General features: G+C 42.3%; 1 protein-coding gene across 1 annotated transcript in view; it reads right to left on the reverse strand.

Annotated features, from left to right (window-relative positions):
• Positions 1 to 13,680, reverse strand: part of MPP4 (MAGUK p55 scaffold protein 4) — a 38,195-nt gene that overhangs the window by 19,984 nt on the left and 4,531 nt on the right. The window contains exons 4-11 of the mRNA XM_053203760.1: positions 12,517 to 12,594; positions 10,343 to 10,423; positions 9,057 to 9,188; positions 8,267 to 8,348; positions 7,070 to 7,155; positions 5,550 to 5,621; positions 4,664 to 4,860; positions 2,402 to 2,466 (exon numbers count right to left, since the gene is read on the reverse strand). Of these exons, the coding sequence (XP_053059735.1) occupies positions 2,402 to 2,466; positions 4,664 to 4,860; positions 5,550 to 5,621; positions 7,070 to 7,155; positions 8,267 to 8,348; positions 9,057 to 9,188; positions 10,343 to 10,423; positions 12,517 to 12,594 (793 nt within the window). The remainder of the gene's footprint in view (positions 1 to 2,401; positions 2,467 to 4,663; positions 4,861 to 5,549; positions 5,622 to 7,069; positions 7,156 to 8,266; positions 8,349 to 9,056; positions 9,189 to 10,342; positions 10,424 to 12,516; positions 12,595 to 13,680) is intronic.

Here is a 13,680-nt window from a genome sequence, read left to right on the forward strand (position 1 = left end):
ACAGACAAATAATGAAAGTGGGAAAAAAAAGAGAGAGTGAGAGAGAGCACAATAGTTAATGCTATAGTTTTTCAGATTAACTTATAATAAGAAAAGCAAAATGCCAAAATCATTTAATTAATGTTCTAGGCTTAATCTATAGAAATTTGGTAGAGATTTAGTAATGAAATGATAAATACGTATCCTATAGAAACTAATACATTTATGAATCTTGTTGGAAATGGGGATTTTGCTTCTGGCAAATCCCACTCCCTTCTCTCCTTAAAGTTCTATAAGGGTTGTGTTCTATTCGTTTCTGAATTAATGCACTTAGTTCAGAATATTTTAGGAACTCAAATCTTGACTGGAATAAAAGGGAGAGAGGGAGGAAGAGAGGAAGGAAAGAAGGGAGGAAGGAGTGAAGGAAGGAGGGCAGGAAGGAGGGAAGAAAGGAAGGGGGAGGGAAGGAAGGAAGGGGGAATGAAGAAGGGGGAGAGAGGAAGGAAAGAAAGAAAAAAGACAGAACAGTGACAACTTAATTGTGTGAGCATCTTTAGTAATATATTTATGATAGCCATCTGCAAATTTTTCAGTAAGTCTTGTTAAATAAAAGTGCGCATACCTCCTAATAACCTGTTCCTGAGATTTTTCCCCTCTATGGTAACATTAATCAGAAAGATACAAAATAATACTTATTACAGCATCATCTAAAACAGTTAAAAAGAAAAGGAATGATCTAATAATTTAGAAACTGAACATGCTCCATGAGAAACAACCCTATGAAAAGTGACCAATTAAGTCAGTGGCTCCACCCTTGAAGTTCCTGGACTTAGAGATTTGTGAGTATAAGAATAGGGGCTACAAACCATTTTTCAGGATGGGCTTTTCCAAAAGTCTAATGTAAATCACACTTAGGCTACAGGAGCCACTTAAACATCAACTAGGGGTCCTACTAGTTACCAGATGCTGATTAGAAGCTTCATTAGTGGGGCCCCTGGGTGGCTCAGTCAAACACCCGACTTTGGCTCAGGTCATGACCTCATGGCTTGTAAATCTGAGCCCTGAATCGGGCTCTGTGCTGACAGCCCAGAGCCTGGAGCCTGCTTCGGATTCTGTGTCTCCCTGTCTCTGCCCCTCCCCACTCATGCTCTCTCTCTCTCTCTCTCTCTGAAATAAACATTTAAAAAATTTTTAAAAAAGAAGCTTTATTAGCATTTCAATGTGCCTTTGAGAAATGAAATAGGAAACTGAATTAAAGAAGTACCTCAATCTGGTTTGGTAAAAAACAAAAAAAAACTTTTTCAAAACACAAAGAAATAACTAAAATATCACTATAAAGATCACATCATGAAAAATGTTTCTGATAAAATGTTAAGTTAAATAAAAAAGATAGGTGCACCTGGGTGGCTCAGTTGGTTAAGCATCCGACTCTTGATTTCCACTCATATCATGATCTCGGGGTTCTTTAGTTCAAGCCCCACATCAGTTCTGTGCTGACAGTGCACAGCCTGCTTGGGATTCTGTCTCCCTCTCTCTCTCTCAAAAATAAATAAATAAACATTGCCACTCTGAAGGAATTATAAGAGAGTTTTCTTCTTTCAAAAATGTCTCTATGATTGCCATCATAAATTTTCAAGAGAAAAAGAGAAGAAAAACTAATTTTGGGCTTAGACCAGTAATAAAGTAAGGACTTGCCATGGGCCAATTGGTGACACTGACACTGTTGTCTGCTTTAGTCCCCTTGCAGCCTCCCGTTCAGGTCCCTCTCCCTCCCTCCTGGCACCCCCAACCTTACTTCCTTTCGGGGTGGGGGGGTGGCCTGGTGAGGGCAATTTCTGAAAGGGCCTTGCTCAGACAGTTCCAGCTGAACTCTGCCAAGCTGCAGCCCCTCTTTTCAGGTGGCAAGTAGTTCACAAGCTTTGCCACCATGGATACCTTTACTAATCATTCCCCCACTGCCGTTTGAATATTACCATCTAGCGAGGAAACTGCATTGATTAAGTAATAATTCAGTCCCATGTTTATTCATCAAATGCACACACGACTGTTCATCAGAGCTTCTGAATAGTGTGAAATTTAACCCCCCTGTATAGAGCCCACATGAAGGTTTGTGTGTGCAGCCTTGTTCACCAGCATATGTATAATGTATAAGCTAGCTGTAAAGACCTCGAGGCACTCAGAGTTGGGGGGCCATCACAGAAGGTATCACCGACACAGGAACATTTGCATTTTTATAAACTGAAAAATCTTATAAATCCAAAGGCATGAAGGTGCAGAGTAGGATTTCAGATGGCTGCTAGGAGCTTATTTGGGCAGTGGGGACAGTCAGAGATCCTCTCTTGGGCAGGAAGCCAGCCCTGGGAGAGAAGGAGCAGGCTTCCCCATGATGCACACGCTGGGTTTGAGGTATCAGCACACTCACATATGATGGATTTGAGGTGGGTGTGAGGCTGGTATGGCTGAGACCACCAGAACTCCCGCTGCTTCCTATGCACAAAGAAATACACCATGAGGAAAAAAAAAAAAAATCAACTCAGGTTAACTCAGGTGAAATAGATCCAGTGCTTCTTAGAATTCTGCTGCTTCTACCCAAGTGAAAAGGGAGATTTCTTCTCCAAACACATTGTCAAATATTCTCCAAATATACAGGTTTTCTTATCATGTTTTTCCTGTCTTACAGGCTCCTTTCAGAGCAACCCTTAGACTGAAAAACCTGGCTACAGGCCCCAGAGCTTCAGCGACTGACCCATAGGCCCCTGCCTCTCCAGTGGGTAAGCCTGCTTCACCTGGTCTCTGAATCTTCATAGCATGTTCCCCTCCCAGGTTGTTGATGCTCAATCCCTTAGAGCCACGTGGATTTCAATTCCTTCTGCATCCTTTATTTGCGCGCTAATCCAATAAGCCTGTCATTTCTGTGGGCTCCTTGCAAGACCCCTACCTGAGCCTCCTCACTGCTTTCTGCCCTGAGACCATAAGGACTAACCTTGTAAAGCCTTTATCCCTGTTTATGTCAGTCCCCCAAAGCTTGGGTCATCCCTTATCCTCTGCATGTTAATCCCTGTAAGGCTCTGTCCACCACCCACCTTCCCTGAAGCCCTTTCACACACCCCATGGAAGTCGAAGTCAGTCTTCAACAAGGCCTCCCAGACTTCAGCCCCTACTGTGAGTAGGTGAGCCCTTCGCCCTCTTGCTCTAACCAAATCCCAGGTCTCCTGAGGGAACTGCTCCCCTGCATCTTTTAAGAGGTGGCTTGTTTCCTCTCCACTGCCAGCTGTGTGCTGGTAAACAAGCTCTGGGGGAAGGGGAATAGCTGTGTTGAGTAGCTTTTGCTGATTTCTTTCCTGCTGGCTGATTTCCCCAACCATGGACATGAGGAGAGGTGCATGTTTTCATCATTCTTCCTCTCTCTTTCCCAGCATTTCTTTACCCACCCTCACTCTCAGCTTACAATATTCCTTCTTATTTCACTGAGACAATCAGAGAACTTCCACAAGCTCTTGCCATATCCTCACCCTCAACTATGTCCACACAGTCTGGATTCTCTGCTGTTACTATTACTGTTTATGATCCTGTATAAGGCCAACGCCTCTACTTGTATATGGTTGACCTTTAAGCAGGCCCTCTTATACATGGATTTTTTCCAATAAACACAGTACAGTACTGCAAATGTGTTTTTCCTTTCCTTATGATTTTCTTATTAATATTTTCTTTTCTCTAGCTTACTTCATTATAAGAATACAGTATATAATACACATAACATAAAATATGTGTTAATCCACTGTTTATATTATTGGCCAACAGTAGGCTATTAGTAGTTAGGTTTGGGGGAGTCAGAAGTTATATGCAGAATTTTGACTGCATAGGGGGTCAGCACCTCTAACCCCTGTGTTGTCCAACTGTACTAGATCATGTCTCCGTCTGTCTGCTCAAGGACATTGACAACAGCAGTTCCTTTCTTTTTTTCTGTCATAAAAGTTTTCCCTCTCACTGGACTGTTCCTACGAGCATTATGTACCTCATCTAAAAAAGTTCTTTCACACCCCTCCCCTTTCCTCTCCAGCTACTTTCCCATTGCTCTGCTCTGTTTTGTACTAAAATGTCTCATGCCATAATTTCTTCAAATTGCTTTTATGACTGCCATATTGCTAAATCCAATGGTTAGTTCTCAGTCCTCTCTATAGCAGCTGACGTGGTTGGTCAGACACTATACTGTCCTGATTTTCATCCTGCCTCATTGGTCACTCCTCAGTCTCTTTTGCTAGTTCCTTTTCTTCCTCTCAATTTCTTAACATTGGTTGGGCCTTGGACCCTTTTCTATTTTCTATCTTTACTCATTCCCTCAGATCTCAAGGACACACAGATGACAGCGTGGGTTCAGATTCAATAACTGACGTTTCAATTCAGGCCTGAATGATTAATAGAGGGAGTTAGAACTATCTTTTTAAGTTTGAGTTTCACAAGTGCTTTTCTCTCTTTTCTAGATGATACGATTTTTCTGGTCTCCTGAGTATTTAAAATGCTTAGGGCATATGGATAAGTTGACTTTTGGATTTACAGACCAGTGTATATGTTTATCTATCTGCTTGTCACTCTTTACCTAATCTTAACTACAATAACAGAAGCCTGAGAAACATTTTATGTCCTGATAGTTCAGTCCTGAGTCCAGGAGTAAGAATTTCCTTACCTCTTCAGAAGGTGGTTAGAAGGAATTAGACCAGCACAGGTACCAAGGTCTGAGATTTTCCGGGCCTGCCACCAGAGGGCATCGTTCTGGTCCACAATCTGCAGGATGTCCCCTTTCTGAAAAGGCAACCCTGCATCCATGCAGGGGATAGTAGGATCCTCCTGGGGCCAGTACTCAGTCATGGCACGAACATATACCTGACAGTAGGTACAAAATGGTCCCATCAAAAGAACCCTTGCCCATGGGCTGTCAAGACTTAAAACCATTTCTCTACTCCTCTACCTACTGTTACTATCTTTCCTCCCCATACTCTCCAAAAGGGGAACCTGCCTCTTGAACTGAGTCTAAGATCCACCAAAAAAGTGACTTTGCCAACAGAATCTCTTAGTACTGAGAAGTTTTTGCTCAAGTGTTTCCCATTCTTGATATTACTTTTTAACTTCTTGTACTCCATCTCCTTTTATTGTATTCATTTACTCATTTGCCTCTCATGTCATCAATATTGAAAAATGTCCAGAGCGCCTGGGTCACTCAGTAGATTTATCATCTGACTTCAGCTCAGGTCATGATCTCACGCTTCATGAGTTTGATCTCCGCATGGGGTGAGCTCAAGCCCTGCTTCGGGTGAACACGAGCCCCATTTCAGGTGAGCCCTGTTTCTCTCCCCCCCCTTCATGGTATTCTCTCTCCCCCTCTATCCATCTCTGCCCTCATTCACTTGTGCTCTCCCTCTCTATCTGTCTCTCAAAACAAAATGTGCAACACAGTATTGAACAAATGTTCAACACATTATAGAGGAGGGTAGTATGATACAAAATATTAAGTCACTATTATTGTTATTTGAGGATTTCCTATATGTGATTATGAAGGCTCAGTATATTCTTACCATCTTCTGGCTATTAACAGGAGGGGCAGAAACTGGAACCACCTTGAACATAATTGTACCACGAGACATAGCCTAGAAAATGTCAAAGGGGAGGGGGAGAATAACAAATCACAGAGTTCACTGGGTTATGACATTTTAGCAGATGGAGTTATAACACAGTGTGCCCAGTTTTAAGGGTGACATCCCCCACAGGGACTTTTACAAGGGTTCAATAGCTAAATATCACCATGCAGAAGTGGAAATTAGGAAGAAATTTAGCTCAGCTTCTGCCCTGCTATGGGGCTCCAGAGTTCCTGGCCTGCTAAACCCCACTCGGAGGCCTGGCCTCCCCCAGGAACACTCCATCTTGTGACCTTATTCAGCAAGGTCTTCTTCCCACAGACACTGGGGAAGGAGATGAGGTCCTGATCTGACTTTCCCTCCTCAAACTTGAGTCAGTAATTACTTCCCGAACACCTGTTCCTGTGCCAGGCAGCCCAGTCTGATGGGGAAGAAGAGGGCTCCCAAGTCTTCTGGGGGGATGGACAAGCTCTAAGCTCATGGTGGGAAGGGGGTCCCTCAAACATTTTGAGAAGACAGAGAACCTATTAGACTGATGGAGAAGGCAAGATCCTCCTGTCACGTGCACTGTGGCAGGTATTAGAGATCCAGAGAGGAACAAATGTCCCTCAGAAATTTCACAACCCCACCATCCTGGCTCTGAAGCTGGCACCAAAATGGCTGAGGTGGAGCCATGTGTGTCTGCAACTGACAGTCCTTAAAGCTCATGTGCAGCATCTTATAGCATGTGGTTTGCACAATGTTCTGGTGCTTAGTATATTCCCTATAATCCCACCTCTCACGTAGTCCCTGAGGTACATCTATGAAAATTTAGGGTTCCCCCCAAAACTCAGTTTGAGAACCACTATGATAAATAGTAATCCATGTCAGCCCCCACACTTGGGGTGTGCATGGGGACGTGGGGGGGCATACCACTATGGCTATGACAGCTGGACTGTGATTCAGGCAAAGGTTTGAAAAATGGAAATGGGACCTAAAAGAAACCTAAACCATAAACTGGTCATAAATCCCCAGTTTCAACCACCAATGACGGTGGGCAAGACAGGCAAGGAATTCCCCCTCCCATAGGGTAGCCTCCCCTGACATCTTTTCTACCCCAAAGCTACCTCAAGGAAGACGGTGAATAGATTTCAGCTGTATAAAAATGTTAGGGGAGCAAAGGTAATTTGCTCAGGTTCAGACACTCCTCCAGAGTCTCACTCTGGCCACCCCAGCTTCAGTTTCCAAAGGAGCAACTCAGGCAACAAGGAGCCTGGGCTGGGGGGATTGGCAGAGCCTTACTGAGGCCAAAAGAGCAGCTTGGCAAGAGAAGTCTCCCAGCAGAAACAGAAAAGGTCTGGGAGTCTGGAGAAAGGACCAAACCCCCCTCATGTTTCAGCACACACACCATGGGCCAGACAGGCTCAGGTCAGCCACAGCATTGCACTGAGTCGTGGAGAAGGCAAACAGAAGACTGTTACCAGAATATGGATCACTTGCTCAGGGTCCAGTCCCTCAACTGAAACTCCATTCACTTCCACCAGTTTGTCTCCAGCATATAACAGCCCTAGGCAAAAAGGAACACAAAACAAAGGAAGATACAAGGAAACTGGCAAAAAATAGAGATAGCTGTACCAAAGATTTTTAGCAAACTCATTAAGCCAAGCATGCTCTAACATTTAAACATTTACTCTGAAATAATAACAATAATAATACAGGCTGGTTATTCTGGAGTACACCACCACCAAAGCACAGAGAATTGCATTTTATACCTCTTTACTGGGTATTAAGTGATGGTGATATTTCTATTTCTGCTAATCTGATGCTGTAAAATGAAGGTATCATGAGTAAATGATAAATGAAAAGGAAAGGGGAGGGGCATTCTTCAAAAGAGGAAACGTGGAGAAACATGGGGGTTAAGATCAAGCCTTGAGAAGTATGAAGTAAACAGTGGAGTTGTCGGAGGGAGAGGTGAGAAGCAGGATGACGTTGTGGAACAGAAACCACGGGTGATGAACACTTCAAGACAGTTACGGTCAATGACACCAAATGTTCTAGAAAGTAAAAATAAAACTGAGGCCAAAGGAAGGGCCAATGGACTTAACAACTAGGAAATCCTGGGGCCACTGCTCTAAGAATGTTGGGGTATGAAGCCCATCCCGTCTCCAAGGCCCTGGGAAGTGAGGACATGGGGCAGCAAGCACGGAAACGCAGCCGTGAAAGGAAGGAAATTCAGTTCACTGGTAGAAAAGGCAAGCAACAGGCATTTCAAGGTGGAACAGAGCCTTGTTGCAAGCAGAAGGACCAGGTGAAGGGAGAGAATTGGGACTATAAAGCGGACAGACCCAGACTTGCATCCTGAGTCTAATTGAAAACCGTGCATACATTAGTTACTTAATCTCTTTGAGCCTCAGTTTCCTCTTCTGCAGAATGGCCTGATAATACTTAGCTTGGTAGGTTACCACAAGAATGTAAACTGAGAGAACATTAATATGGGGCCTCAGTGAAGGAGGGAAACAGGATTTTCTGGAATATTTATTCCCTCCTTCCTAGTAACCAATGCAACGCACAGAAGCCCTGACCTTGTTTAGGAAAGCTGGGTTTCCCTGGAAAGAAGACTAAACAAGTAATGGTTTCCTATTTCTCTGGTCACATCCATACTCTGCTGCTCAGCTTACCACTTCTCTCGGCCAGCCCTCCGTGGATGACTCTGGCCACCAGGATATCCCCTGTCATCTCGTGGCGCTTGATGGTAGCTCCCTGGAGAAAGAGTGCAGTGGAATCCCTCTTTTACCTAACATGACCATTTTTCTGGTGGCTTCCCTCAATATGCCTCTGGTCTGGTCAGAAGAGGATATTTATACCAACCAGGGCCATACCATGCCATCAAAAAGACAAGGCCATTCATTCAACCTTGGCCTATCAAGGTCTCTATCCAACCACATAGATACAAAAGAATATTTAGATCCTTACAAAGATAAAGAAAGCTCTCACCATTACAACCTAATCAAAGAGATTTCTTAGAAAATCAAATTAATGCCTCACTTAGCTTCCCATCAATAAAGAGAAAAAAACTTAGATAAGTACATTGGAATTTAGTGAAATGTATGTACCTCAGAGAGCCAAACAATAAATATAATAAAATAAAATAAGTCTTATTTCTCACAGATTTTTCAACAAAGAAAAACACTAAGCAAAAATCTTTCCTAGAGAAAACATGATAATGTATCATGTGTTTAAAGCCACAGGCAAAAGTTGCTAGGACATGCTTCAGCCATTATCTTGGATCCCCTCACATTTTCTGAATGCCTCAAACTATACTGTGACTAGAGACAAGAATATTTAACATTATATTAAATAACTACTAGAGATAATAGAGTTCACAATCAACCCTTAGTTCATAATTAACCCTTGGTTCACAATTAACCATGGTATAATTCTAACGAAAAGATAAAGTGATTTCCTTACCAGGGGCTGTTGGTTTTTCACCAAACAAACAATCCTCATTGCTTCCTCACTGTCAGGGATGTTGTCTGGCAATGGGGGGAGAAGGGGCTCAAAATCTTTCTGAGCCACGGTGTCATGGGCACTGAGCAAGGCCTAGGAACAGAGAAGGCAAGGTGAGTAAACGTCACACGTAGGACATACGCATTTAGAAGACAGGGAGCCAATACTCTGTCCAAGACACCACCACCATCACTACTACCACAACAACCAACACATACACACTGGCCTTTTATGTGGATTAACTCAGTCTTCACCATAACTCTGTGAGGCAGCTATATTTATTGTCCCCGTTTTAAAAGAAGCAAGGCAGGGAGAGGTTAAGTGATACATAATATATTCTTGCATTTCTGCTAAAATGTGTTTTGTCACTTCTCATTTCCTGCAAATCCATGTAATCCATGGTGCTCCTACAAGCTTGAACTACAGAATAACTTTTGTAATATTTTCTCTAATTAAAGCAGAATGGGGGATAGTAATCAAAACATCTTGCTGGTTTAGTTTGTCAGTGACTCCCAAGGGCCTATGAGGAACAGAATGAGAAAAAGTAGCTTCCTGATTTAGGGTATGAGCAAACAGTTCCTTCTAATGGCCCATTTTGTTCAATTTTTATTTCATTGGGTGGGGAAGTAGTCATTTGATAGCCCAGCCTGAGATTGGAGGACAGAACTTCACTGGAACTCAGAGAAAATTCTCTAGGGTTATCTTGTAAACTAAAAATTTGACTCATAAGTTCCATTGCTCCAAATGCAGACCTTCTCTTAAAATTCTCATCTGTTGATAAAATGATCTCAAATTCTATAAGTGCTATGAGATAGGTTTCCATTCTGCAGTCAAATGTTTTTTTAGTCAAATGTTCTTCATATACCTCGCATTGAGTTTATCATCCTTATACTATATTTTCCAAACATCTTCATACACTTTATCCAAAACTTAAAATATTTACAAGGAAGTATACTACCCTGATTGTCCCCCAGAACTTTAGAGGGACAATGGCCTTGTAGGGGGGCAACAAGACACATGGAAAGTTCCAGATGTCTCCTCATAACTCTGGCAGGTTTAGCTCCATGGCTAACAACACAGAGCCGGTCACATCTGAGTCCCACATCTTTAAGAACAATCTGTTGGTCACCCGTGTGCAGTAATAGAATGTCTATTCAGAAAGTGCATTTTCTGTCACATTTATTTCTTCTTCCCAACTTGCTTATGCATCAGATGGGCATATCTTATCTATTTTAGTAAGCACTTGCCTTAAAATGTGGAGCCTGGAGGATTTGTCTCAGTTCTTGGGTCTCAGGGGATTTAGGAGTTTCACGTAATATCCCCACTACCTGGTTGGTAAAAAAAGTGTACACTGTAAAATTTTTTAAAATCTTCATCACCTAGTTAACCTCACCCAGGCTGGATAACAGATATAGCACATTAACCTAAGACAAGCTGTTATTGAAATCTTCATTTTCATCTTTAAAGTCGGGGCCCAGAATCTTTCCTTCATCATTAAACTTTACTACAGCAAGTTGAATTCAAGATTTGGGGTAGATCTAAACTTCAGTGCCCCAGTCCTGGCATATTACAGGCTTGGAGTAAGAACTAACATGATTTTGTCATATCATATGTACCAAGGCAATTTCCCTCTAGTGGCGCTAAAACTGTTTGTTAACATGAATGCTTTATGGGCAGGTTAAGGAACCTGAGTTCTCCAGGTATTTGAGCCCAATCCTGTGGATGTTCCATCAAATGGAAAATGGGAATAGTAGTTTGTATTTTAGGACTTTTTCATTACCAATTTTAGTGTTTACTGCAATAAAAAATGTTAAACAGAATAAATTCTGATCTCTTTTCCGTGGTTTAGGTGTAGACCTGCTTTCTGATAGGACATGAGACCTTTAAAGACTTTACAGAGCTCTATAAATTCTCAGCAGTTGAGCCTCATTACATACAGTCAAATGAAAATAAATAGTTTACTAAGCTTTACCTCCGTTCACTACAATTACAACAATAAAATATCATATGTGTGTTTTCCTGGGAATAACTGAGAACAATGTGAATTATTGATTACTGGAGTGGAGGGCAAAGTCTTTCTTTTTTTTAATATTTATTTTAATACAGTTTGGGCAATAAATAATAAAATAGATTACACTTTTTCATCCATTTGATAAATATCTATTGAACATCTACTATGTGCTAGGTACTGTTTTCAGTGATACAAATACAGTGCCAGACAAAAATCCCCATTCTCAAAAAAAAAAAAAATCCACATATTTTTTTTTGATGGTGATGAGAGTTAAAAAGATAAATAAAACAGGAAGGTGGACAGGGAGGGGTTGCAATTTTAGGTAGGGTGACCAGAGAAAGCCTTAGTGCGAAGGTAATATTTCTATGGAGACCAGAAGGAGATGAGGAAGTAAATCATGTGAGTATATGGGCAAGAGCATTATTGACATATGGCATAGCAGTGCAAAAGGCCTGTGGCAGGTGCATGTTGGATAAAACCACCACAGGGGTTAATCTGGCAGGAGCATAGTGAGCAAGGGGGAGAGCAGTGAGTGTTAAGTCAAAGAGGGAATGGGAACTATATTATGTTTGACTATCTAAGAACTGTGATGTGTACACTGAGATAGGGAGTCATTGGAAGGTTTTAAGCAGAGAAGTGACATGATTTGACACCCCTTTCAAGAGGAATTCTTCAACTACTATGCTGGAATAGACTATGGGGATGGGGGGGGGGGAGGGCAAGAGCAGGAGACCAGGGAGGAGGCTATATTGCAGTTATCTGTATACGAGATGATGAAGGTTTCTATTATGTGGCAGAGTGGAGGTGATGAGATTCTGGATATATTTTGAAACTGGCCCTGAAGAATCTGTGGTCGGATTGGGTATGAGGTATGAAAGAAAGAGAAAGTCACAGATAACCCCAAGGAGTTTGGCCTGAGTACTACAAAAACAAAGGTGTCATTACTGAGATGGAAAAGGTTAGGAGAGAAGTAGCTTTGGGTGTGGGGACCATCAGGAGCTCATGGGCCATGTTAAGTTTGAAGGGTCCATTAAACATGCATTTAAGTACAATGGGGAGAAGGCAGTGGGTATAAGAGTTCAGGCAAAGAACCCCGCTAGAGATATAAATTTGGGAAACACTTCTATAACAACATTACCCAAGGATTACATGGGATAAACTGAGCCTAAGATTTAGGAGAAAAAGAGAGAAATGGACATATGCTTAAAATGCCATTTGTTTGTTTGTTTAAATTTGAAGTGCTGGCTAATTTTCTCCCTTCTATTAAAGCTCAATTAGAAACACTTATGCAATACAAAATCATCAGTCAAACTCTCCCATTAGGTCCTTAATTCATTTAAATTAACAGTGCAAGTAAAATGGCTTCACGTTTAAAGCCCTATTCTTCTGTGGATTAAAAAACCACCTTACCTCATAGGATAACGTCTGTGCATGAGTTGTGGCAGGAACAAGTTTCTTTTCTTTAAATTCCTGGAGACAATCATAAACCTGCAGAAGGGCAATGGTGGGAGAATGACCTATTGATAACGTGACTATTAATGTTTCAGGCTGAAAGGTCTGCAAGGGGAGAGACAGGCCGGGCCACAGTGCAAGCAGTTGAGTGGCTTGTGTGACTGGCCTTTAATAAGGTGTCTCTCTCTGTCTAACAGATATGGGCTCAAGTTTGGTGGTTTCAATGCTTCAAGGGCTTAATTACTGGCCGCCACTAGAAATTGGTCTTCCCCAGCCACCATCACTGGTAAAAGGAAATTCAAACTTTTACTCTTGCTATATTGACAAGTGGGTTTTCCAGGGTTGGGACCAATAGGGATTTGAGGCCAGAGACCTGTAAGAACCTCTGTGCCAGGGCACCGGCCATGTGGCTTGGGGTTCAGCAGAGTGTGTGAACAAGAGGCCGGGCACACTATATGTGCTTATTGCTCTCTGTTCTCATCTTCCATTTGTTTCCTCTTCCTCTCTTAATTCTCCAGTAAACGTTCATTTATAAAAATTTCAACTTCGCCTCTGCTGACCCCAGGAATTTTTTCCACAGCAGGATCTACAGTTGGCTGAGTATGCCCAGGCATGCTCAGCTCTGCAGTGAGGCCTTTCTTATTTTAGGAATCTGGTTTCTCTTACAGGTGGAGGGATGAGGCCCAAGAGGCCAGTTAGACCCAGCCTTCTACCATCTAGATCAGGGATGACAGTGCTTCCTCATGCCGCCCCTGTGCCAAGTGCTCAGGTTTACCCGGAAGACACAAGGCTGATGAACTGAGGCAGGGCACATGGGGAACACACCATCTGCACAGGTGAGCAAGGGAATCCCTTTAGTGACAGGAAAACTCCTGCTTGAGCTTAATCCCAAGAGGAAAACATGCCTGATAGGAATCAGGTTGGGCTTTTCCTCCCAAGTTTTCATGAGAAAACTGACTGACGGGTAACATGGTGTGAGTTTCAGGTGCACAGTATTTTGAGTTGATATATGTATGTGCTACAGAATGATTACCACGGTAAGGTTAGTCAACATCTGCTTTACCTCACATAATTATGATTGCGTGTGTGGGTGTGTGTGGGTGTGTTAAGAACATTTAAGAT

The sequence above is a fragment of the Acinonyx jubatus genome, chromosome C1, assembly GCF_027475565.1.
Source record: "Acinonyx jubatus isolate Ajub_Pintada_27869175 chromosome C1, VMU_Ajub_asm_v1.0, whole genome shotgun sequence".
In the NCBI taxonomy this organism is placed as follows: domain Eukaryota; kingdom Metazoa; phylum Chordata; class Mammalia; order Carnivora; family Felidae; genus Acinonyx; species Acinonyx jubatus.